Source organism: Narcine bancroftii, chromosome 7, assembly GCF_036971445.1.
Source record: "Narcine bancroftii isolate sNarBan1 chromosome 7, sNarBan1.hap1, whole genome shotgun sequence".
Taxonomy (NCBI): domain Eukaryota; kingdom Metazoa; phylum Chordata; class Chondrichthyes; order Torpediniformes; family Narcinidae; genus Narcine; species Narcine bancroftii.
This window is the reverse complement of record NC_091475.1, coordinates 4,827,711-4,853,480: the sequence shown is the minus strand read 5'-3', so window position 1 is coordinate 4,853,480 and position 25,770 is coordinate 4,827,711. Positions and strand designations below refer to the sequence as shown.

Here is a 25,770-nt window from a genome sequence, read left to right as displayed (position 1 = left end):
TGGGTGTCCACTCACGATCATATTGAATCATCGAGCAGACTGGAATGCCCTATTTCTGCTGACATGCATTTGAATCATCGACATCTACTTTGGATTTCTGGGTCCACCCTGTTCCATCCTCGGGTGATGCATTTGAGATATTTAGCTTGATTGCTGTATCCTATAGCTACTTGGGAGCCTGCCTGTTAGTTCACATGTAGAGCTACTTTTCCTGAATGCTGTTTGAATCAGTCAAATTCCTTTTGCTTGACAAATATGGGGAGTGCATTTTTGGCTCCTAATTAGCATACATTTCCTGCTTCCCATTATTAGAGGATGTTTGGTGCCTGTAACTGCGACAAAGGGACATTCTAGACTGCAAGATTCTATTGTTCAGTGAAGGATGAATGAGTACATTTTATATTTTGATCCCCACTCTAATCTAGAGCACCAGTTTGAATGACAGCATTGGCTAACATTAGATAATGATGAGAGGTTCATCCCGATCTGTTTAACCATATTGGATTATTTTGCAAGCTACAGACCTTTAAAAAAAAACACGTGAATTCAGGCTCTGGAATCTGTGTGCCTGAAAATTTCAGAAAAAAAGCATCCCTGCTGACCATTCTATAAAGTTTCTTATTTATGGGCTTGCAATATAACAGGAATGGACAAAAAGATCTGAAAATGGGCCCTCCAAGATCTCTGGATTTTTGGAAGCTAAATGTGAGGAAATTAAGTATTTAAAGCTTTTATAAACTAAAAACATTGTAATATTTAAATCTTCTGAAATGAATGTTATTGCTTTATTCAACAGTAAAGTAAGGATTCAAATTGGAACATTACGGCACAGGGACAGTCCCTTTAATCCTATCTGTGCCAACCATGATGCCAATCTAATTAATCCCATCTGCCTGGATTGGACATGGTGCATGTCCCTCAAGCCTCTGCCTATTCATGTCTCTTCATGTCCTTTTGAACATTACTAACACATCTGCTTCTCCTGAGCACTACCACTCCCCACCCCTGACAGTGTGACCCACTCTTTTTGCCTCACCCTGCTCTTTAAAACTGTAAATTCTGACATTTGCCCTCTAAAATTTGACATTTGCCCTCTGGGAATAGAAATTTGACTGTGTACCCTATTAATGTCTCTCAGCCTCCTAATCTCCCCCCAAAAATTCCATGTTTGTCCATCACCTTCTTATAGCTTATACACTCACCTAGATCCTTCCTGTATACTGGCAACCTGAACTGCATGCAATACTCCAAATGTGATCTATCTGCGATGTTTCTTTTAAGCAATAAAGAATCTTGGGTTCTTCTGGTATCAATAATTCTTAATTTACAACTCGACTCCAGGCTGCAGCCATGTTCATCTTGAATCTAACCCAAACTACAACATGATATCTCTGACTCCCTCTAGTGGTCAGGAGTATCAGTAGCACTCGATCATTACATTCCTTAAGATGTTTAATCTAACAACATGACACACTCGAACAGTATTCATTTCAATTTAAAGTTCAACACAAACATCAACAGCACAAACTTTTAAGTGTGCAGTTCTTTTTCTTTTAGTGATTCAGTCTGTCAGGTGCTTTGATGACCTGTGTGGATCTTCGCAACGCAGGTGCTTGCGTCGGCTCTGCTGGTCCACTACTGTCTAGCACTGGTGGTGTTTCCTCTGTTGCTGTGCATGTTGGATCTTCTGCTTTTATTTGTTCCTGTCGTATCTTTTACATTTTCAGCAGGCTCTTTCAATTCCTCCTCAGTATTTGACCGTCCTCTGTTCTGTGTAGGATCCTGGATTTACTTCCTCCAGAACAGTGGCCTTCTTGTCCCAAGTGTTGGAATCTCTGAGTCATGTTGTGCCAGTGGTCCTAAGCTTTTTGATGACCTGTCATAGTTTGCTCTTTGTCTCCATTGCAGACACTTTTGTTTCTGTTTGACATTTCTGCTGTTGTTTAGGTCTGCAGATTAGAGAAGTGATGTATGTAATTTGTGTTTCATCAGGAGCTCAGCGGGTGACATGCCATGTTCAAATGGTGAAGCTTGGTAATTCAATAGAGCTAGATATGGATCTGAGCCACTGTCTTGTCCTTTTTTGAGCAACTGTTTAACTATGTGAACTCCTTTCTCTGCTTTACTGTTTGACTGTGGATGCAGAGGACCTGAAGTCACATGTTGAAAATCATACTCTTCTACAAAGTTCTGGAATTCTCTACAGCTTGGTAGGAAGGTCCATTGTCACTGTAGGCAATATGAGCAATTCCATGTCTTGAAAAGATTGATTTCACATATTGGATCACTCAGGCAGCAGACATGTTAGGAAGCAGTGCAATCTCCGGATAGTTCGATAGATAGTCAATAACCAGCAGGTAATTATTTCCATCTATGTGGAACAGATCAGTCCCAACTTTCTGCCATGTTTCCGCTGGTGTCAGTTATGATTATGAGTTCCTTTGCCTGCTTTATATGATGTTTCAAACATGTCTCACAGCTGGAAACCATCCTACAAATGTCAGCATTTATTCCTGCCCAATAAACAGCAGTTCTGGCCCTCCTCTTGCATTTTTACATTCCAAAGTGCCCCTCATGCACTCTTTTCAGCATCTCTTATTGCAATCATTGAGGAATAATCATTCTGCTCTGTCTGAGTAGAAGCCCATTGACAACACCCAATATGTTGTAGTATGGCTGACATTCAGGTTCTTGATGACCTTCTGTAAAACTGTGTCCTTTTTTGTTTCAGCTGCATCTGTTTGGATTTCATGTCAGATACAGGAAGAGATTCAGTGATCAGATTCATGTGGAGATTCACATCTTTCTCTGTGGAACTCTTATTGTGTGCTTCACTCTGTGTCGTTACCCTGGATAAAGCATCAGCTAACACAATAAGTTTCCCATGTGTGTACACCAATTCCAATTCATGATGTTGTAGCTTAATCATTAGTCTTTGGATTTGTGGTGACATTTCACTGAGATTTTTCTTGATTATGGCTATTAATAGCTTGTGGTCTGTCTCTGCCATGCATGTTGGTAGACCATGCACATAACTGAGGAATTTCTCAAATCCATAGACCAGGCCTAGACACACTTTCTCAATCTGTGCATATTGACATTCAGATGTTGTTATCATCTTTGATGTGTATGCCACTGGCCTCCAATCTTCTCATACACCTATTCCATCTTTTGAAGGATCCGCAGATATTTTTGTCCTTCTGGATGAGTGAAAGAGTGTCAAAAGCACTGATTCTGTAGTTAGAATGGTCTTCAGTTATCCCCATTCTTCCTTGTGATTGTCTATCCATTTGAATTTACATTTGTCCTGTAACAACTTCCTTAGGTACATTGTTTTGGAAGATAGGCTTGATACGAATTTACCAATGAAATTGATCATACCCAGCATTCTCAATATACTTTTTTTTTTTGTCAGTGGGTCTGGGCATCTCTTTCACCTTGTTCTTGTCTGGCTCCACACCTGCCTCCGACAGCTTATTCCCAGAAAGGTGGTTTCCTTCACATCAAACTGGCATTTGCCCTGTTTAGCTTTAATCCATACTTCTGGATGCCTTGTAGCGCTTGATAAGCCTCTTGTTTTGTTGGACTTATATGGATGCCCATAGGGTCATGTCATTCATGTACACACATACCCCATTTATGCCCTCTATGATGTCCCCATTGTCCTGTGGAACACTTCCAGAGCTGAGGAAATTCCAAAAGGCATCCTCAGACAGGGGAATATCGGACAAATGATGTTTTAAATGTTCAGTATTTTGTCCTATCTTCATGAGTTTTATTTGCCAGAAGCCCTGGGATGCATCCAATTTAGTGAAAAACTTGGCGCCGACCATCTCGCTTGTAATTTCATCCTTGGTTGGAATCTAATAATGTTCCCTCTTTATATTGTCATTCAAATCTTTTGGGTCCATGCACACGTGCAGGTCACCGTTCTTTTTACACACACCATTGAATTTGCCCATTCTATGGGCTTCTCCACTTTCTTTATGACCCCTAGTAACACCATTCGATCGATTTCCTGCTTGTTTGAGCTTTTCTTTTAGTGGTGCTGGAACCGTCCTCGGGGCCTGAACTACTGGCTGTGCGTCCTCATTTAACTGTATCTTATGGTAGAACTCCAAACCCATGGAAGATGTCTGGAAATTGACGCAGAATTTTTTCTACACTATTCAGTGCTTTGTCACTGTAATGTGATACACCCTCTTGACTCAGCTAAGTTTTCACATGCTTTGTCACCATTCATGTCTGGGATTACAGGTTCTGAGAACTTGAGGTGGTGCTCTTTACCTTTCACCTTGTACCTTTTGTGTCAATCTGCTGTCTGTTGTATGTTTTGAGCTGAAAAGGATTTAAATGGATGTATGCCCTGATGTCATGCTAAGAGATTAAATTGACCTTTGCCCCTGTGTCCAGCTTGAAAGGAATATCTGCTCCATTTGCTTGCAATGACATAGTCCACTTATCCTGATCAATTCTGTTCACGCTTGGCTGTTCAGCATCTTTTGGTTTAAAATCATCCATGCTACCATGCCACCAAAGGGTGCATCACTGAGAGCAGTTTCTTCTATAGTACACACTTTTACTTTTTTGTTTCCCTTTGGAAAAACTTTGTGTTGCATAGTGATTTTGTCCTTTGAAATTGTTAGACTTTTTCAAAGGTTGGACATTTTATTTTGATGCATGCTGAGTACCACATTGTTTGCAATTGAATGTCTCTCCATCTTTTTGTTGTTTTGTATGTCTCATTTTTTGTTTATGTGACTACAACTTTACCTTCATTTTTGCTGGTTTTTCATGTGCTGCAGAGCTGGCATGGCATATATTCACAGTTCCAGCTAAGGTAAGCTCTGCCTCTTTCAGTAACCTCTCTCTCATTTTCTTATCACTAATTCCAAACACATTTTGATAGTAGATCGTTGAATCTTGCAGCAAGCCAAAATTGCATGTTCTTGCTTTTAGTTTTAGGTCCATTAGGAAGTATTGAAGCTCTCTGCCTGCAGCTGCGTGTGCATATGAAACATGTACCCCTGGAATGCTTCATTTTTCTTTGGTGAACAGAGTTCATTAAACATCTCGAATACATTGTCAAACTTGCTCTGCTCATCTGCCTCAGCAAAAACAAACGTGTTGAAAACCTCTAGTGCTTGAGGTCCCACCGTGGTAATTATCAGTGCAATTTTTCTTGCATCCAGTTTGCTGTGGAGTCCAACGGCTTGTAGATACAACATGAACCATTGTTTGAACAACTGCCTTTCGTGGTCAGCATTCCCAGTCCAATTCACAGTGTCAGGAGCCTTCACACTTTCCATGTTTTCTGTTGATAATGATTATTGCACACCATTAGTACCATGTGATGTTTCTTTTAAGCTATCAACAGTACTTTATTTACAGCTCACAACTCCATGGTGCAGCCATATTCTGCACATCTTGAATCTAATCCGAACTGCAACATTTATCTCTGACTCCCTTTAGTGGTCGAAAATATCACTACACTACCCACAGCTTTATACATTTGCAACATGATTTGCCATCTTTTATAATCAATGTCTCAACCGATGAGGGATATCATCCCATATACCTTCTTTACTTCTGTATCCATTTGTGTTGCACAGGAAAGTTTGGAATATGTGAGCCAAATGCAGGCAAGTGGGACTAGCTCAGGTAGGCAACTTGGACAAATTCGGAAGTCGGGCCAGTGTCATTGATATGTCCCTCTATGACTTCTTTTGAATTAAACACATATTACCTTGGAGTTTATTATAACTTTTCAATTGCTCTATTTTCCATTTACCTGTTTTGATGATCTTAATATTTTTGCACCCATTTAATTGAGCCAAGCTCATAGGTGGTGTGGACAGAGTGAGCCTATTTCTGTGGTGTATGACCGAGAAAAGACTTACATAGTGAAGCCAGCTGAGCAACAGACACAAATAACATCTGCAGAGCCATCTTCTGAAGGTCATATCCATCCTTAAACCATTCCATAACATTCTCCTCTAAATTTAACACCCCAAAAATGTTGTTTGAGAATCAAAGATAAATGTACAGAATACTGTCACCAAAAGGGGTGTTGAAAAGTGACTAGTTCAATGGCTTGTTCATTTTGTGTCTGCAGCTTGAAAAGAATTAATGATATTCATGGTAGATGAGGCAGATGTTCACTGGAAGTTGCATTTAGGTAACGTAGTATTTCTGGTCCTAGCCAGCTCCTGAAATAAATTTAACTTTTCATTCTTGTATAGGTCAGCACAACAGTGTGAGTGAGAGAGCCTGCCTGAACTGTGCTGCAGTGGTCTATGATAAACTTTATTTGGAAACAGTTAGATTTTCTAACTCTTTGGTAACTCCATTTCTGGTAATAAATTTGTACAATGGCATCATTTTAAAGGTTTTTGTATTGACCCACACCCTGGGTCAATTCAAGCAGCAGGAATTGTTTCTGTGTGTTATTTTTATGCTATATTTTTCCAAGCATTTACTCATACTTGTTTTATTTCAATCCTGGTTTGTGACAGTTCGAAGCTTATGGAACAGAATTTTAAGATCGAAACCTCACTGAAGATGCAGGTCTGTCTGTGACTTTCATGGGTAGAGCTCCAACCATGAGCAAATTAACTGAGGATGTCATTGCTAATTGGTGTTCTAATGCAGGCTACAGATAGATAAACATTTGGTCCGAAACATAAATTTAGGGATCTCCAAAGTGGTTGATATCGACCACCCCCCACCCCCAGCCCTGGGGTCAAAGGGAATCTCCAGAGGGTTGATAAATGCAAGGGGGTTGATAACACCAGGGGGAGTTAATTTAAAATAGTGCCTCCACACCAACCCCCCCAAACTCCCCCTCCAGCATGGGGTTGGTGGGGAGGCTTACCTCCCATAAACATTCGTGTGCTGCCATCACACTTTGCCAACCAGCACTTGGAGCGTCACATTTCCCCCTCATTGCGCAGCCCACGGCCTGCATACCTTGGTTCGCTGCATTTAACAGGTAAGTGCTCTTTCTGCCCCTTGATTTGTTCTCCATTTGGGGGGGGGTGTAGGGCCTACACCCCCCTCCCCAAAATGGAGGACAAATTAACGGCCGGCTCAAGGTGGTGCCAGACACATCTGCAGAGCCATCTGAACTGTCTGGCCTAAAACCCTTCACAGCAGTTCCCCCCCTCCCCATCCAGCACTAGGATTCCATGCCTGGGGGTCGATGAGGAACCACATATTCCCTGAAGGGGTCGACGGCCTAAAAGGTTTGGGGGCCCACTGATTTAACTTAACATATGATAGAATTGATCAAAAGCTAGAGTGTTCTTTTGAGTTTTTAATCTGGGATCTTGCCTTATGGGTGTGTCCATTAATGCCATTTGCTGCCCATCATGTCCATCTCCAGGTAGCAAGATCAAAACTGAGGTATACGGGTTCTTGCATTTTGAAACCAGAGCAGTATTCAGCACTTGCACAGTTGGTGTTGTCATTAGTGTCCAAATGTTCCAGGTTCTTGGGTGTGGAAAAATACCCATGTATGTTTTGTTGCTAGTATGGGTGGCGATTGCGTGTGAGTAGTGGACTTGTCAGCATGAGGTCTGGGCCCAATGCAATGAAGCTCCAATGTGAATAGAAACTAGACACTGACGAAAGATGAATTGTTCGTGTACCCATTCTGATAATCACTTTAATGCCTTTGCTATCAGTCTCCTCTTGATCCTGATCAATACCTCGGTGCTCCAATCCCACCCTGCAGCTGCAGTCCATGACCCCCAGCACCCTTCCTTTACTTTCCTCCACTGGACAGGGAGAGAATGAGAATGTGGAAGTTAATGTTTTGGTGGCGTATTGTTGTAGAAGGAGCAATGACAGAGGGGGGTAGGAAGCATTGTGAAAGAGTCTTTAGGCCCTTTCAAACTGCCATATAAAATGGGGTTAACCAGGCAATTTGCCCAGTTAGCGCCCCAGTTACATGTCAGTTAGAAAGGTTCCATCTGGGTTAACCCTGTCAGAACCCAACCAGGTCCCTAACCTACCTCAGAGGTAGTCCAGGAACCTAGTTCAACTTACCTAGGTTGCGTCTAGGGACGATTTGAAAAGGAAAATGGCTGACATGCTTATTCCAATGACGTCAGCGCTTTCCTGCCTGCATCACTGGCCAGCATCTGAACATCTGGCAGTACTTTTGGTGAGTGCCTGATGTGTCATTTCTGGGGGCAGAATCCCCCTTAAATCGTCGGGTTGATGATTTAATGGGTCGACACCCCTCCCCCCCCCCCCCAGCCCCGCGATTTGAAATGTGCTTCCAGTACCTTTGACCCAGTAATCGCTACTCAGGTGCTGCAGTTTAAAAGGGGCCTTTGACAGCACCTGCCAGCCATACATACATTCAATCTCAAGTCACCACCCTGACAGGCATTTGAATTGTCAAGTGTTCCAAATTCTCTGGGAACAGTGTTATTTTACAAACAAAAATCCATTATCCAAGGGTCCTTTAAGATTTCTATCATTCAAGAATCTTCCTGCAAACCACCTTCATTGAGTTGTTGGTTTTCTTCTTCTCAACCGGTGGTTCTCAACCTTTTTCTTTCCACTCACACAACACTTGAAGTAATCCCTATGCAATCAGTGCTCTGTGATTAGTAAGGGATGGCTTAAGGTGAGTGGGAAGGGAAGGTTGAGAATCACTGCTCTAGACTCAATTGCTACTGAAATATTTTGCTTGAGAAAATTTGTCATTGGCCCATTTCCTTTGGAATTACGAAACTGCATAATTAGGGATGATTAAAACAGTGGTTTTCAAACTTTTTCTTTCCACCCACATCCCACCTTCAGCAATCCCTTACTGATCACAGAGCACCGATGGCATAGGGAATAGTTAAAGTGGTTTGTGAGTGGAAAGAAAAAGGTTGAGAACCACTGTTCCACTGTTCTAGAGCTTCAATGGTCCTTTAGGATTGAAGATAACCTGGTTTTGTGATGTTGAAATGGCTATTGAGATCAGTGTGGCCCTGTAGACTGTTTCAATAACGAGGCACCTTTGTGAGAACTTCTCATAGCCCCTTTGCAAACGTGTATGAGTGGTTTATTGTGTCCTCTGTGGTTTAAATCCATGCCAGAAGAAATTCAAAAGTATGCACAGTCATTGACTTGTGGGAAGGGTGAAAATTAGCAAGGAAAGGAATGCCAGGAAGTTGATACTATGCAGTTATACTAGTATCTGTATTTTGTGATGCATTTGGCCTGCCTTTCCTTCTTTTTAAGTCCCTTGTTTTCCATGTAACTTGGGAATCTGTAACTATCAAATGTTGCACATTTGTTTTATAAATATAATTTTTAAAAGATCATGTGACAAATCAGGGTGGCCAGCTGTTTCCATTACTTCGTTTCTGTTAATCAAAGCTATTGTGTAGAGACAGAACACGTAATATTGTTTAAACAGTGTTTTCCTATAATTCTTTCAACATACTTCAAGGGGCCTTTTAAAATGTTTTCTTTGGTGAGATCATTTTTAGAATCAAGTTGGCAGCTGTCAGGGGATTTAAAAAAACACGAACAAAAACTAAAATTGGTAAATTAATATGCAAATATTTGTTAAATAAAATGTAATTACTTTTATCCAAGATACAGTTATTTTTTTGCTAGTTTGAAGCTTGGAGGTGGGGGGGGAGTAAAAATGTAGCTCAGGGTCAGGGCAAAGTATCTTGAGGTCTGTTGAGAAATAGGTGAGGTGAATGGGAAAAGTATCCCCATTGTGCTTTAACAATGCCCCTCAATCACAGCCTTAGAAGGACTTCATTTTATTGCACCAATGTTCAGTTTTACATTATGCATTATTGTGACCTCCAAGTCAGATTGCTGAATACTGCTGATTCGAGATGGAGCCTACTCATAATTGAATCTCTGGCAGCTAAAGAGGGGAAACATTTATGTCATCAGTCAGAATTGGATTCAAGCCTTTATTCTAAAGATGGAAGGCAGTACTAACTTACTGCTGACTGTCTCTTGAAGAGCTACTTTCATGGATGAATTAATCATCATTCTTCACTCTACTCTGATATAGTGGAAATCATTTTGGCCCCTCTAGTCTGTGCTGAATCACTTTTTCTTGCCTAGTCCCACTGACTTTCACTCAGTCCATAGCCCTCCATACCTCTCCCATCCATATACCTGTCCGAATTTCCCTTAAACATTACAATCGAGCCCGCATCTACTACTTCAGATGGAAGCTTGTTCCACACTCCCACCACTCTGAGTGAAGAAGTTCCCCTAAACTTTTCCCCTTTCACCCTTGACCCATGTCTTCTTGTTTGAATCTCATCTACCCTCAATGGAAAAAGTCTATCTACATTTACTCTTGTCTATCCCCTCATAATTTTAAATACTTTGATCAAATCTCCCCTTATTCTTCTATGCTCCAAGGAATAAAGTCCTAATCTGTTTAACCTTTCCCTGTAACTCACTCCCTGAAGTTCAGGCAACATTCTATTAAATGTTATGTGCACTCTCTCTATCTGTTGATATCCTTCCTGTAGTTAGGCTACAGCTGCACACAAGACTCCAAAATTGGCCTCACCGACGTCTTATATATATTTAACATAACATCCCCACTCCTGTACTCAATACTTTGATTTATGAAGGCCAATAATTCAAAAGCTTTTTTTTTAACAAACCTATCCTCATATGATGCCACTTTCAGGGAATTATGTATCTGTGTTCCCAGATAGCTCTGTTCTACTGCACTCCTCAGTGCCCTACAATTTACCAAGTATGTCCTTTCTTAGTTTGTCTTTCCAAAATGGAACACCTCACACTTGTCTGCAATAAATTCTATCCACCATTTTTTATGCCCACTTGTCCAGCTGTCCAAATCGCTCTGTAAGCTTTGAAAACTTTCTTTGCTGTCCACAACACCTCCATTCTTAATGTCATCTGCAAGTTTACTACTCCAATTTACCACATTATCATCCAGATCATTAATATAGATGACAAACCACAATGGTCGCAGTACACCACTAGCCACTAGCCAAAAGCTTCCAGTCTGAGAAGCAATCATCCACCACTACTCTTTGGCTTCTCCCATCCACCCATTGTCAAATCCAGTTCACTATTTCACCATGACTACCTAGTGTCTGAACCTTCTTGACTAACCTCCCATGCGGGACCTTGTGAAAGGCCTTACTAAAGTCCATGTAGACAACATCCACAGCCTTTCCTTCATCAACCTTCCTGGTAACCTCCTCAAAAAATTCTAAGATTTGGTAAACACTATCTACCACAGATAAAGCCAATGTTGACTATCTCAAATTAGTTTCTGGCTATCCAAATAATTGTATATCCAATATCTTAAAACACCTTCCAATAATTTACTAATACTGATGTCAGGCTCACCAGTCTATACTTTTCAGGGTTACTTTTGGAGCCTTTTTTAAACAACGGAACAACGCCCAATCCTCTGGCTCTTCACCCAAGGCTAAGGACATTTTAAATATTCTGTCAGAGCCCCTGGGATTTCTATACGACCCTCCCTCAAGGTCCAGGGGAATATCTTCTCAGTCCTTGGGGATTTATCCACCCTTATTTGCTTTAAGACAGCAAACAATTCCTCCCTCTTCAATCTGTGTTGGTTCCATGACCTCTGCTTGTGTTCCTTTCTTCCCACGACTCTGTGCCTGTTTCCTTAATGAATATTGATGAAAAAAAAAACATTGAAAATCTCCCATCTCTTTATGCTCCATACAAAGCCAAGCACACAGATCTTCAAAGGGACCAATTTTGTCCCTTACGATCCTTTTGCTCTTAATATACCTGTAGAAACCCTTAGGATGATCACTAGGCCTAAAATCTTAACCTACACATATCTCTGTCATCTGTCCTGTCTTGTTCCCTAATAGGAGATCAAGTATTGCATCTTATCTAGTTAGTACCTCTATATATTGGTTTAGAAAACTTTCCTGAAACCATTTGACAAACTCCAAGCCATCCAGGCCTTTTACAGTATGGGGAGTCCAAGTCAATATGTGAAAAGTTAAAAGCACTCATCACAACCTTATGCTTTACACAGCTGTCTGCTCTCTTTCTACAAATTTGCTGACTTTTGGGTGGTCTATAATGCAAACCCCATGGCTGTGGGGTTTCTGTTCCTCAGCTCAACCCATATAGCCTCAGTAGATGAGCCCTCTGGTCTGTCCTGCCTGAGCACAGCTGAGATATTTTCCCTGACGAGCAATGCCATTCCTCCTTCTTTCATTCCCCCCCCTCACCCCCCCTCCCCATTCTATCGTGTCTCAAGCAACAGAAGCCAGGAATGTTGAGCTACCAGTCCCGCCCTCCTGCAACCATTTCACAAATGGTCAAAATACCATAATTCCACATGCCAATCCATGCTCTTAGCCCATCTGCCTTTTCTCCGTTACACCTTGCATTGAAATAGATGCACTTGAGAACATTTCCACCATGTAATTTTAACATAACCTTCTTCCTCTTCCACTTCTCTATCTATTCGGACACTCTGGTTCCCCTACCCCTGCAAATCCAGTTTAAATCCACCGAAGCAGCACTAACAAACCTGTGCAAGGATATTAGTCTCCCTCCAGTTCAGATGCACACCGTCCTGTGGAACAGGTCCCACCTTCCCTGGAAGAGAGCCCAATGATCCAGAATCCTGAAGCCTTCCTTCCTGCACCATGCTTTCAGCCACATGTTAAGCTGCAATATCCTCCTATTTCTAACCTCACCAGCACATGGCATGGGTAGCAATCCTGAGATCACTACCCTGGAGGTCTTTTCCTTTAACAAAACAACAAAGGAGGAAAAACCCAACACCCAACCCCAACCAACCAATTTTCCCCTGCAACCGCTGCAACCGTGTCTGCCTGTCCCACATCGGACTTGTCAGCCACAAACGAGCCTGCAGCTGACATGGACATTTACCCCCTCCATAAATCTTCGTCCGCGAAGCCAAGCCAAAGAAAGAAAAGTGTCTAACTACCTGAACTCTCCTTGCAGGACCTTCTCATTCTTCCTACCCACGTCATTGGTCCCTACATGGACCACAACATTTGGCTGCTCACCCTTCCTCCTGAGAATGCTGTAAACTCCATCTAAAATATCTTGGACCCTGGCACCAGGGAGGCAACATATATCCAGGATACTCCATTTCCTCCTCGGAACCTTTTATCTGTCTCCTTAATTAAGGAATTCCCTATCATTACAGCTCACCTCTTCTCCTCCCTTCCTTTCTTAGCCACAGGACCCTGTGCCAGAGACTTGATCAATTAGATAGTTCCAATTGAAAGTGGAGGCAAAGATTTTAAGGCACATCTTTGAATGGAGCAAGTCATTTGTGAAGGTCACAACAATGGGAAATGTGTTGCAAGGAACAAAATACAATATGAGAGTTATAATCTCAGGGATAAAGCCCTAGCCTGCTCCACCTCTCTATAATTCAGGCACCCAAGTACTGGCAACATCATCGTAAATCTTCTCTGCTCCCTCTCCAGTATGACAACATTTTTCCTGCAGCCCGGTGACCAAAACTGAACACAATACTCCAAATGGGTCCTCACCAATGTCTTGAACAACTGCAACATGACCTCACAACCTACACTCAGCACTCTGACTGATCAAGGCTAATGTGCGGAAAGCCTTTTTGACCACCCCATCTACCTGTAGTGACCTCACTTCCGAGGTACTATGTACACGTGCTCAGAGATCTGTCTGCTCTACAACACATCCCCAAATCCCCACCAAACCCTGTAGGTCCTACCCACATTAGACCTCCCACAATGCAACACCTCACATTTCTTTTTATTAAATTCCATCAGCCATTCCTTTGCCCACCTGCCCAAGTGATCAAGATCCTGCTATCTTTGGCAATGTTCTTCACTGCCTACAACACCAGACACTTCAGAACCATCTGCAAACTCACTAATCATACCATACAATTTTTCATCTAAATCATTAATGGAGATGGCAAGCAGCAATGGACCCTGTACTGAACCTATGGCACACCACAGGTCACAGGCCTCCAGTCTGAAAAACATCCTTCCACCATAACCCTTTGCTTTCTTCTGTGAAGCCAATTTTCCATCCCTCCTTGGATCCTGTGTAACCTAACCTTCTGAAGCTGTCTACTGTGCAGCAACTTGTCCAAATGCCTTGCTGAAATCTACAGCTCTGCCCTCATCAACCTTCTTGGTCACATCTTCAAAAAACTTGATCAGATTTGAGAGACATAACCTTCCACTTTAAAAAAAACAGTGCTATCCCTAATCAGCCTTTGTCCATCCAAGTACACACCATCTTCTCCCTTAGAATACTCTCTAGAAACTTACTATCCCGAGCTGTAGTCAGTGAACAACAGCCTGAAAGGGATGGTAGTTTGCAGAATTGTTAATGCTGTTCCTTTCCCCAGTTTTCCAATGAATATTTCCAGCAATGACTAACTAATTTGATTTCCAGCATTCACAGCACTTTGCTTTTGATTATAGGGATACAGCAGTTCAATAATTCCATTAATTATACTTAATTATAATGATTACTGTACTCTATCAGCCCTAAAAGGCCTTCCCTCCATCACAGTTACACAGCAACGACGACTGCCATGGAGAGAACTGCCAGATTTACTCAACACAATATTGAAGTCTCAGGTGGACAAGGTGGTGAAAAAGCCATTTGGCGCACTTGCCTTTGTTAGGCAGGGCATTGAGTACAAACTTCAGCACCTCATAATTCAGCTGCAACAAGACCTGGAGAGACCACACTTGGAGTACTGTGTGCATTTCTGGTTGCCCGGCTATCGGGAGCACTTCAATAAATTGAAAGTGGCGCAGAGGAGATTCACCAGGATGTTTGCAGGACCGGAGAGCTTGAGATCTAGAAGTTGAATAGATTGGGTCTTTATTACCTGGAGCATTGGGGGCTGAGGAGTGATCTTATCGAGGTTTATAAAATCATGAGCGGCATGGATAAAACAAAAGCTCATGGTCTATTTTCCAAGGTATGAAATTCCAGATTCCAGAAATGAAAAGCATAGGTTTAAGAGAGAGGGGAAAGATCTAAGAGGCAACTGATAATGAACTGATTTTTTAAAAGGTTGTTTATAAACTATTTCAAACAGATTGGCATTATTCAGTTGCATCTTCATAGAATTGGATGTGGAGATAGATAAATACTTGAAAGATAAAGACATGGAAGATGAGTTGATACCATAATAGATCAGCCTTGATTGTATTGAATGGTAGGGCCAAGTGGTCTGCTCCTGCTCCTGTTGTGTGGTGTTCATTGTGGGCAAATATTGTGAAGAGATAAATTACACTCGTCCAGTATCTGCAGGCATTGCTTCATCCCATGAAATGTCTCACCTAACAATCTGCGAATGTAGTGTGGCTAGCAGTCATCACTTGAGTACCCTTTGAAAGAGTATGTCAGTTGTTAAAACACCCAGGGTAATGCAAGTGCAACTTGTGGACATAAAATCAGCAAACAACTCCTTGTTAAACTAGAGGGGTTGTATGTTGTATCTTTTTATGTCAGTAATGTTTTTTTTAATATATGTCACTAAGGCTGAAAATAGACATTGAGCAAATAATCGGAGAATGTTGCCATTAGGAATGTGTCGAAGATTGGACAATTATCAGGCACACGCTACTTATTTATTTATTTCTATCACATGTTCCAAGATACAGAGCTACATGCAAAGGCCAGCAAAAAGTTGCCGCACACTGCTGCCAATGTGCAAAAAGGGAAATAAAATCAAATCCTGTAAAAGTCGGTAAGGGGTCACCATACTCCCCATGCCCAGCTGCTAATCTCCATCACACTGCCTCAACCCTGCTCCCAATTCTCAGAAGCCTTGGTGCAAGGGGACTGGTGGAAGGCTGCAGCTGCTGAGTCCAAGATGGAGCCCTCCTTATTCAGCTGACATGTTTGGTTCCATTTTGTAATTTCACTGAAAGTCATCACTACCATGACTTGCTAAATCAATTTCTGTGACTTGTGCATTAATAACAAGCATTAATCAATTCAATCTCTAGACTCTGGCCCATATGAGAAAGGACATCAATATTAATACCAGTAGCCAACATAGTAAGTAGTTAACAGCCACACGAACATGAGCGTTGCCCTGACAGGGATTGTACAGACCTCATGCATGTTACTGGATATAAGTAACCCTAACATAGAACAATACAGCACAGTACAAGCCCTTCAGCCCTCAATGTTATGCTGACCCATGTATTTCTTCCTTAAAATTAAAAAATACTAAACCCTCCTACCCTGTAACCCTCTTTTTTTCTTTCATCCATGTGTCTAAGATTCTCTTAAACACCCCCAGTGTTTCAACTTCCACCACCATCCCTGGCAAGGCATTCAAGGCACCCACAGCTCTTTGTGTTTCTTGCTCCTGATGTCTCCCCTAAACTTCCCTCCCTTAACTTTGTATATATGTCCTCTGGTGTTTGCTGATCCTACCCTAAGAAACATGTGTGTTGGCTGTCCATCCTATCTATGCCTCTCATAGACCTCTATCAAGACTCCTCTCATCCTCTCTGCACCAAAGAGAAAAGTCTCAGCTCTGCTAACCTTGCCTCATAAGACTTGATTCCCAATCCAGGCAACATCCTGATAAATCTCCTCTGCGTCCTCTCCATAGCTTCCATATTCCTTCCTATAATGAGGTGACCAGAACTAAACACCATACCCTAAGTGTGGTCTTAACAAAGATTTGTAGAGTGGTAACATGCCCTCTCTCTACTCCTGAATCCCAGCATCCCATAGGCCTTCTTAACTATCCTATCAACCTATGCGATAACCTTGAGGTCTGTATTGATTTGCACCACAAGGTCCCTCTGTTCATCCACACTCTTAAGTAACTGTCCATTAACCCTGTTCTCAGCCTCCTGGTTAGTCCTTCAAAAATGCATCACCTCACACTTATCTGGATAGAAATCCATCTGCCACTTTTCTGCCCAACTCTGCATCCTGTCTATATCCTTTTGTAAACTTTGACAACATTCAACTCCATCCACAACTCCTCCAACCTTCGTGTCATCTGCAAACTTACAGACCTATCCTCTGCCTCTTCAACCAAGACATTTATGAAAATCACAAAGAGCTGGGGAACTTCACTACTCACCAACCTCCTTCCACTACTACTCTCTCTGCTTTCTTCCAATAAGCCAATTATATATCCACACAGCCAATTTTCCACTGATCCCATGACTCATGTCTTTCTGGATGAGTCTCTTGTGGGGGGACCTTATCAAATGCCTTCTAAAATCCATGTAGACCACATCTACCACCCTACCCTCATCAATTTCTTTTGTTACCTCCTCAAAACACTCAATTAGACTTGTGAGGCATGACTTTCCCTTCACAAAGCCCTGCTGACTATCCTTGAGTAGACTGAACTTCTCCAAATTATCATAGATCGTATCCTTAAGAATCCTCTCCATTCATGTACACATCACAGACGTAAGACTCACCAGTCTTTAATTCCCAGGATTCTCCTTATTACCTTTTTTAAACAAGGGGACTACATTTGCTATTCTCCAATCCTCCGACACCTCCCCTGTGGCCAAATAGGATTCAAAGATCATAGCTAATGCCCCAGCTATATCATGTCCGGCCCCGGGGACATCAATCTTAATGTTTTTAAGAAGATACAACACCTCCACTTCCTTAATCTCCATGTTGTCCAGCACATAGGCTTGTTCAATTTCGATCTCTTCATGATCAAGGTTCTTTTCTCTTGTGAATACTGACACAAAATATTCATTTAAGACCTTCCCATGTTGTCTCCTTTATCCTGTAGTGGCCCCACCTTCATTCCCATCATCCTTCTGTTCTTCAGATGCGCATAGAACGGCTTGGGGTTCTCCTTAATTCTACACGCCAAGGCCTTCTCGTGCCCCCTTCGAGCTTTCCTAAGTCCTTTCTTAAGCTCCTTCCCGGCTACCATATGCTTCTCATGAGTCCTTCCTGTTTCCTGCATCCTGTATTTAAAGTATGTTTCCATCTTCCTCTTGACTAGTTGCCTGACCTGTTTTGTCAGCCATGCTTCTCTTTTCCTTGTCCCAGCAGGACAAATCTATCTTGAATCATAAACTTCTTCCACATTGCTACTGTGGTTTCACCCTTAACCATCTGTTTCCAATTTACTCTCACTAGTTCCTGCCTCACCCCTTCATAATTAGTCCTTTCCCAGTTACACTGTTTTTATTCTTGAAGCTAAGGGAATTGCGGACACTCTCACCAAAATGGTCCATCACCAAGAGGTCAGCCGTCTGACCAGGTTCATTCCCCAGAACCAGACCCAGTCTGGCGCCTCCTCTCATCGGCCGGTCCACATACTGTGTCAGGAATCCTTCTTGAGCACACCTGACAAACTCAGCCCCATCTATCCCTCTTGCGGTCAGTAGGTGCCAGTCAATATTAGGGAAGTTGAAATCAATCCTGTATTTCCCGCACGATTCCAAAATCTCCATGCTTATCTGCTCCTCAGTGTCCTGAGGGCTATTTGGGGGCCTATTGACTACTCCCAGCACAGTGATCGCTCCTTTCCTATTTCAGACTTCCACCCACAACAACTCAGTGGGCACTCCCTCTGCAGTGCCCTCCCTTTCTATAGCTGTGATGCTACTCCTCCCCCTTTTCTATCTCCCATTCTATTCTGTATTAAAGATCTTTTTGACCAAGTTTATGAATGTGTGAGTGAGTGTGTGCATAGACTTGTATCTAATGGTTTAGGGCATCTTTAAAAAAAAAAGCCATGAAATTTAATTTTACCCTGTGTTCACTTTTCACATGTAAAGGTCAAAGATGAAAATGATGTGAGTTGCAGTAAATAGGGTATCTATGATGGGTCTCGATCCCAGGTTCTAGCAGTGGGATAAATAGGTTTGATTTATTTGATTCTGTTGGGGAAAAATGTTTAACCACTTGCAAATTGTAAGATTTAAATATAATCAGGTAGCTGATGTCACATTGCAATGAAAATATGTAAAAACAAATGTATTTGAAAACATGTGCCCTATTCTGCAGAGACATTTAAATTGCAGCTTTGGGACTTTTTGATTGTTTAAACTTGTACTGGTCATGGATAAAATAGATTGTTTAAGTGCCATTGGTCCTAAACTCAATGAGTTGCCTAAAGAAGAATCCTAATGCAATGGCAAGAAACTAGACATTCACATAACTAACCTGACTAATGTTTCTAAATTCACTGCTTACCAAAGATAAATTGTTTTCTGGGGAGTGTGAATTTGCAGCCACACATCTTCACCTTTCTGAGACAATAAAGACTGATGCAAGAATGGGCTCTTCTTATCTCTCGTAACAATGTGGACCCACTAACACTGAGATTTGCTCATTGTGATTTTTTAAAATTTGTTATTGATACAAGATTCTAGGTTGGAACTGGGCTAATAGTATTTATGTGTATTTCTAGTGAACACCGGGTCGAAACTTCCTCATTCCCAGTCTTAAACATAGAGTTATATAGCACAGAAGTTGGAGGCAGTCTTGGTGCTATGTTCTATGTTCAGCCTTGTGTCAAATAGATTAAATAATTCTTTGTTGGCTGACACCAGGTTTAATCACATTGCTTTACAGAATGTTGGAAATGTAAACAGCAACACCTAGTGCCATCGAGCTGGTATTGCAAAACAAAGCACTTTAACCAGTGCCATTCATGAGTCTGACTTGAGAAAAGTCGACAAGAGTCCAGCGCGTGGAAATTGAAACTGCCTGGAATTTTGTGGGAAGTGGGAGGGGGCTGATGCTGGTAATTGGTTGAGTATGAGATGACGTTTGAAACGGTGTGGGACTAGTCAAGTAAGGGAATGTGATCATCAGCTGGAGATATTGAAACTGCCTGGAATTTTGTTGGAAGTGGGAGGGGGCTGATGCTGGTAATTGGTTGAGTATGAGATGACGTTTGAAACGGTGTGGGACTAGTCAAGTAAGGGAATGTGATCATCAGCTGGAGATACTGAGGTACATGAATTGAAGTCATGGTTGTAAAAGGCTTGATGATTAGGAGTTGAGGTTGGGGCACTGGGAGTGTTGAATCAGGTTGCAGGTTGGTGAATGGTGTTGTGGGGGAAGAGGTGGATTGAGAGAAGGTCACAAGCTGGGAAGAGAAGTTCCTGAGCAGGGTTCATAGTGATTTAGACATTAATGGAGATGTTGCACTGACATGTAATAGAATTTGTCATTCATTCTCAAGGTTTCCTTTAATACACATTGAAGCTGGCTTCATAGATGCCCAAGGATGAACATTTGTCTATGTTTTAAAATAAGACAGATCGAAAATGTAATCGAGAAAAATGCAAACAGAAAATAATTAAATTACATTGTGAATTCTCACAAGGATAACGTAACTGGGACCTTGGAGTAGAGTATCCATTGTCATTTTTAAACCTCACAACTTAGACTCTAACTTGTTTATGAATATACTGTGCTTGTGTAAGTATTGTAACAACATTTATACATTCAACCTGTAAGATCCTTGTGCTGTGACTTGGCAGAAATTTTGACAAAAATTATAAAAGTGGATTTTCCATTGGAGCCAGAACCTTATTTATTGAGCAATCTTATTGGCATAAAGCTATCAAAATATCCAATCTAGTTCATGAGGATTTCATTAGCGGTAACCGGGAAATGTATCACTGTTACATGGAAGTCCAACTCCCCCCTACTTATTACTCACTGAAATATGGAAATGCAAAGTTGTGCCCCCCCCCAACCCCCGGAAAAGACGACTCATAATCTAAGAAAGAAATAGGATGTGTTTGTTAGAATATGGCAACCTTAATTGAATCATACTGGCTTAAGGGTACAATTAACTTCCCCGAAAAGGATTAAATAATATAGTTAGGTTAATGGTGTTGAATTTCTGAAGATCAAGATATGGACTAATTAATGAAGACAGGTTTAAACACCCCTTCTCTTTTGGACAATTTTTTTTTGTGTTAGCAGTTGAGAGGGGGTGGGGTGAGATTTGGGCAATTATATGATTCTCTAATTTTAAAATACTATTTATATGATCTATGTTATGTTCTAGATGAGTCTTGGAAACATTTAAATAAATTATTTAAAAATAAACATAATTGTTCTAAAGGTTAGGTGTCAGTTATGATCAAGTGGAAGCTATAGGAGTTTTTAAATGAGTACAGGTGCCTAACCTTTTATCCGGGATCATCAGGACTGGACACCTGCCATTGTTTGGAATCTTCCGGATTTCTGTCCCTTTAAGCCCACCCGAGTTGTGCTGCCATCTCTCTCCTCCTTGCCTGCCAGAGTCATGCTCTTTTTTTTCCCCACCCCGTTGTACCAGCGGCAGGAGAATGGCCCCCTTCTCGGTTCTCCTGGGCTGGCAGTTTCAGCTGCATGGGGGATTATGGGTAGCGACGATGGGTAGCCGCCGCCGGGCCAACTGAAATCATGGCGCCACACTGGATGGGTGTCAGTATAGGTTATTCAGAGGCGCTGATAAAGTAGCAGAATCCAACAGGATGCACGGGCATTTAGCCAGGGACGCGTCGGGTCATGTTAGGTGCCAAATTCCATCTTTGAGCAGATGTCATCTACTGAAAAAAGTGCCAATTTTTGGAGGTTGCTAGTTTTCGGAATTCCGGATAAAAGGTTAGGCACCTGTATACTCAAGGTGGATTTGAAAAGTTGGAGCAAGATCCATCTGCATTGTTGGAGCAAGAGGGAAATTCTTTGATACAGTAGTGATGAATTTGGCACCTCCTTTACGACCACGCTGTGCCTAGCCCCCTACAGTAATCCCTGAATACCCTTAAACATGTAGTCAAACACTCCCCTAACTCCCATCTCTACATTCTCAGATGACACCACTGTTGCAGACTGGTTCTCATCAATGACGAAACAGAATCCAGAAATGAGATAGAGGGTCTCGGACAGCAATCTTTCTCTGTGTCAGCAAGACTAAAGAGCTAGACATAGTCTTCATGTAGAGCTTACCCTTCTGTCTGTATCAATGGTGTTGAAGTGGAGGTAGTAGACAGCTAAAGGTACTAGGAGTAAAAATCTCCAATAACCTGTCCTGGACCAACTATGTCAGTGTAACAGCTAAGAAGGCCACTACCACTTCCAGTTCCTTAGGAACCTGAGGAAATTTTAGCATATCCCTGCCATTCTTCAACAACTTCTCTGGATACTCCATCGAGGGTATCCTGTCAGAATGCTTCACTGCATTGTACAGGAACTGATCCACCTAATACCACAAGAATTCATGAACCCATGACTCCATCAATACCTCCTGGTGCTTCGGGAAAGCAGCCAACATATCAGTGAGCTCTTCCCACCCTGGCCACGCTCTCTTCTCCTTCCTCCCAATGGGAAGAAGAGCCTGAAATCACACACCACAAGGACAGTAACTTTTCCACTAATATCAGACCACTGAACAAACCTCATGCTGGTAAAATAAGATTGTTCTTGCTCTGTATGAACTGATCACTCTCTGTAACTCTATTCTCTACACTGCATTTTATTCTGTTGTACTGGTGTATGGATAGACTTGCTCAATAGCATGCAAAACAAACTTGTTCACTGTAGCTTAGTTTCAATAAAAATGAACTTGTCAGCCTTGAGAACAATGCAAACTTTTTTTGTGATTTCTATTTTCTTTGGCTTGGCTTCGCGGACGAAGATTTATGGAGGGGGTAAAAAGTCCACGTCAGCTGCAGGCTCGTTTGTGGCTGACAAGTCCGATGCGGGACAGGCAGACACGATTGCAGCGGCTGCAAGGGAAAATTGGTTGGTTGGGGTTGGGTGTTGGGTTTTTCCTCCTTTGCCTTTTGTCAGTGAGGTGGGCTCTGCGGTCTTCTTCAAAGGAGGTTGCTGCCCGCCAAACTGTGAGGCACCAAGATGCACGGTTTGAGGCGTTATCAGCCCACTGGCGATGGTCAATGTGGCAGGCACCAAGAGATTTCTTTAGGCAGTCCTTGTACCTTTTCTTTGGTGCACCTCTGTCACGGTGGCCAGTGGAGAGCTCGCCATATAACAGGATCTTGGGAAGGCGATGGTCCTCCATTCTGGAGACGTGACCCATCCAGCGCAGCTGGATCTTCAGCAGCGTGGACTCGATGCTGTCGACCTCTGCCATCTCGAGTACTTCGACGTTAGGGGTGTAAGCGCTCCAATGGATGTTGAGGATGGAGCGGAGACAACGCTGGTGGAAGCATTCTAGGAGCCGTAGGTGGTGCCGGTAGAGGACCCATGATTCGGAGCCGAACAGGAGTGTGGGTATGACAATGGCTCTGTATACGCTTATCTTTGTGAGGTTTTTCAGTTGGTTGTTTTTCCAGACTCTTTTGTGTAGTCTTCCAAAGGCGCTATTTGCCTTGGCGAGTCTGTTGTCTATCTCATTGTCGATCCTTGCATCTGATGAAATGGTGCAGCCGAGATAGGTAAACTGGTTGACCGTTTTGAGTTTTGTGTGCCCGATGGAGATGTGGGGGGTCTGGTAGTCATGGTGGGGAGCTGGCTGATGGAGGACCTCAGTTTTCTTCAGGCTGACTTCCAGGCCAAACATTTTGGCAGTTTCCGCAAAGCAGGACGTCAAGCGCTGAAGAGCTGGCTCTGAATGGGCAACTAAAGCGGCATCATCTGCAAAGAGTAGTTCACGGACAAGTTTCTCTTGTGTCTTGGTGTGAGCTTGCAGGCGCCTCAGATTGAAGAGACTGCCATCCGTGCGGTACCGGATGTAAACAGCGTCTTCATTGTTGGGGTCTTTCATGGCTTGGTTCAGCATCATGCTGAAGAAGATTGAAAAGAGGGTTGGTGCGAGAACACAGCCTTGCTTCACGCCATTGTTAATGGAGAAGGGTTCAGAGAGCTCATTGCTGTATCTGACCCGACCTTGTTGGTTTTCGTGCAGTTGGATAACCATGTTGAGGAACTTTGGGGGGGGGGCATCCGAGGCACTCTAGTATTTGCCAAAGTCCTTTCCTGCTCACGGTGTCGAAGGCTTTGGTGAGGTCAACAAAGGTGATGTAGAGTCCTTTGTTTTGTTCTCTGCACTTTTCTTGGAGCTGTCTGAGGGCAAAGACCATGTCAGTAGTTCCTCTGTTTGTGCGAAATGGCCAGTGAAATTGGTAAGTGATGTTTACTCTTTCACCGTCATCTCAGTGTTTCTGTTTATCCATGACTTCAATTTACTCTCTTATTCTGCAAATCTTTCTGGCCTTTTGTTTCCTCATCCCTCTAAATTGTCCTGTTATTCTCCGTGCAGATTTTAATGTAGTTTTCTTTTTCTTGAAGTGTTTCTTTCACTGAATTACTCATTTGCCTTCTCATGAAGACTTTTGATCTAAATTTGAGGTTCTCATCCTTTGTTGCAGAATATAGCTTGTTTGTGGTTGGATTTGAAATAAAGAGCTGAGAGATGACAACTCAACCTGAGAAGCACCAAGAGTCAGGGAAGGCACTGGGATTTGAGTTGTGGCTCAGTGATGTTCCTGATTACCCTCCCCCTCTCCCCTTCAAGGAGACTGATAAAAGATTACAAAAAAATAAATAGATATCCCTTTTTATGCAAGTTCTATGTGCTTTTTTTTTCCAGTTCATTCAGTTACTTCCATAACTGCAATGGTTGGAGATAATGTCACACTGGCTTGTGAGGCAAGAAAAGAAGGAGACTTGTTCTTTGTGGCATGGAGAGTGGTGAGTAGCATGAATACCATGTTTCTTTTTCTGCACGGACTGAGTTCTAAGATGGTGAATGTCTTTTGTGTTTTTTGCAAATTGAACTTGTCAGCTGAAGAAGCTCCCATATTTAGATGATTTGTTTCAATAGTGATCATGTGATCAGCTAGTGCTACCTCTTTCCTAGTCTGTTGAGGAACCATCAGGCACTTGTACGGTGAAGGTATTTGAAGAAGCAGCAACATATCCTTGCTGCATTAATGCAAGAAGAGGGGATCTGGGAATTTATAGATCCTTAGTATAATAAAAGTTTTATAATTTAACTATTTTAATAATTTTCATTTTCTCTCAATTCGTAGACTTTTTTCATGCGAGAAGTAAAATTACCACGCAGATTCTCTTTAAAACTCATTCCTCCAACCTAAAACTATGATTTCTTGTTTTTTGATAACCCTAGCATGAAGGATCTTGATTATCTATCCCAGTGGTTTTCAAACTGCACCCTCAAACTCACATTCCCGCGTAAGCGATCCTTACGCTCTGTGATCAGTAGGGTTTATTTAAGGTGGTATGTGAGTGGGAAGGGAAGATTGAGAATCATCGCTCTAGGCCTAATTGTTACTGAAATATTTTCCTTGAGAAAAATTGTCATTGGCCCATTTCCCTTGGAGTTATGAAACCGTGCACATAACGAGTCAGAGGTACAATTTGACAACCTATCCACAACACCAACAATTTTCATGTGAACTTACTGATCTTACCTCTTACATCCATACCATTTACAAAACAAACCTCTAATCAGAAAAGCATCCTTCCATTGCCACCGTCTATCTCCTATCATCAAGTAAATTTTGAATATAGAACATAACAGCACAGTGCAGGCCCTTCAGCCCACAATGTTGCATTGACTGATAGAAACCTACTCAACAAATTAAATCTTTCCTTCCTTACAGCCATAACACTATTCTTCTTGTATCTATGTGCTGATCTGAGTCTTTTAAATGTTCCTATTGTATCAGGTACCACCCCTACCCTGGCAATGCATTTAAAGCACCCACTACTCTCTGTAAAAAAACACCTTACTACTGACATCACTCATAAACTTTGCTCCCT

General features: G+C 42.1%; 1 protein-coding gene across 1 annotated transcript in view; it reads left to right on the top strand.

Annotated features, from left to right (window-relative positions):
* The window catches only part of LOC138738426 (CD166 antigen-like), a 292,337-nt gene that overhangs the window by 217,253 nt on the left and 49,314 nt on the right, over positions 1-25,770 (top strand). The window contains exon 2 of the mRNA XM_069888624.1: positions 24,575-24,675. Within this exon, the coding sequence (XP_069744725.1) occupies positions 24,575-24,675 (101 nt within the window). The remainder of the gene's footprint in view (positions 1-24,574; positions 24,676-25,770) is intronic.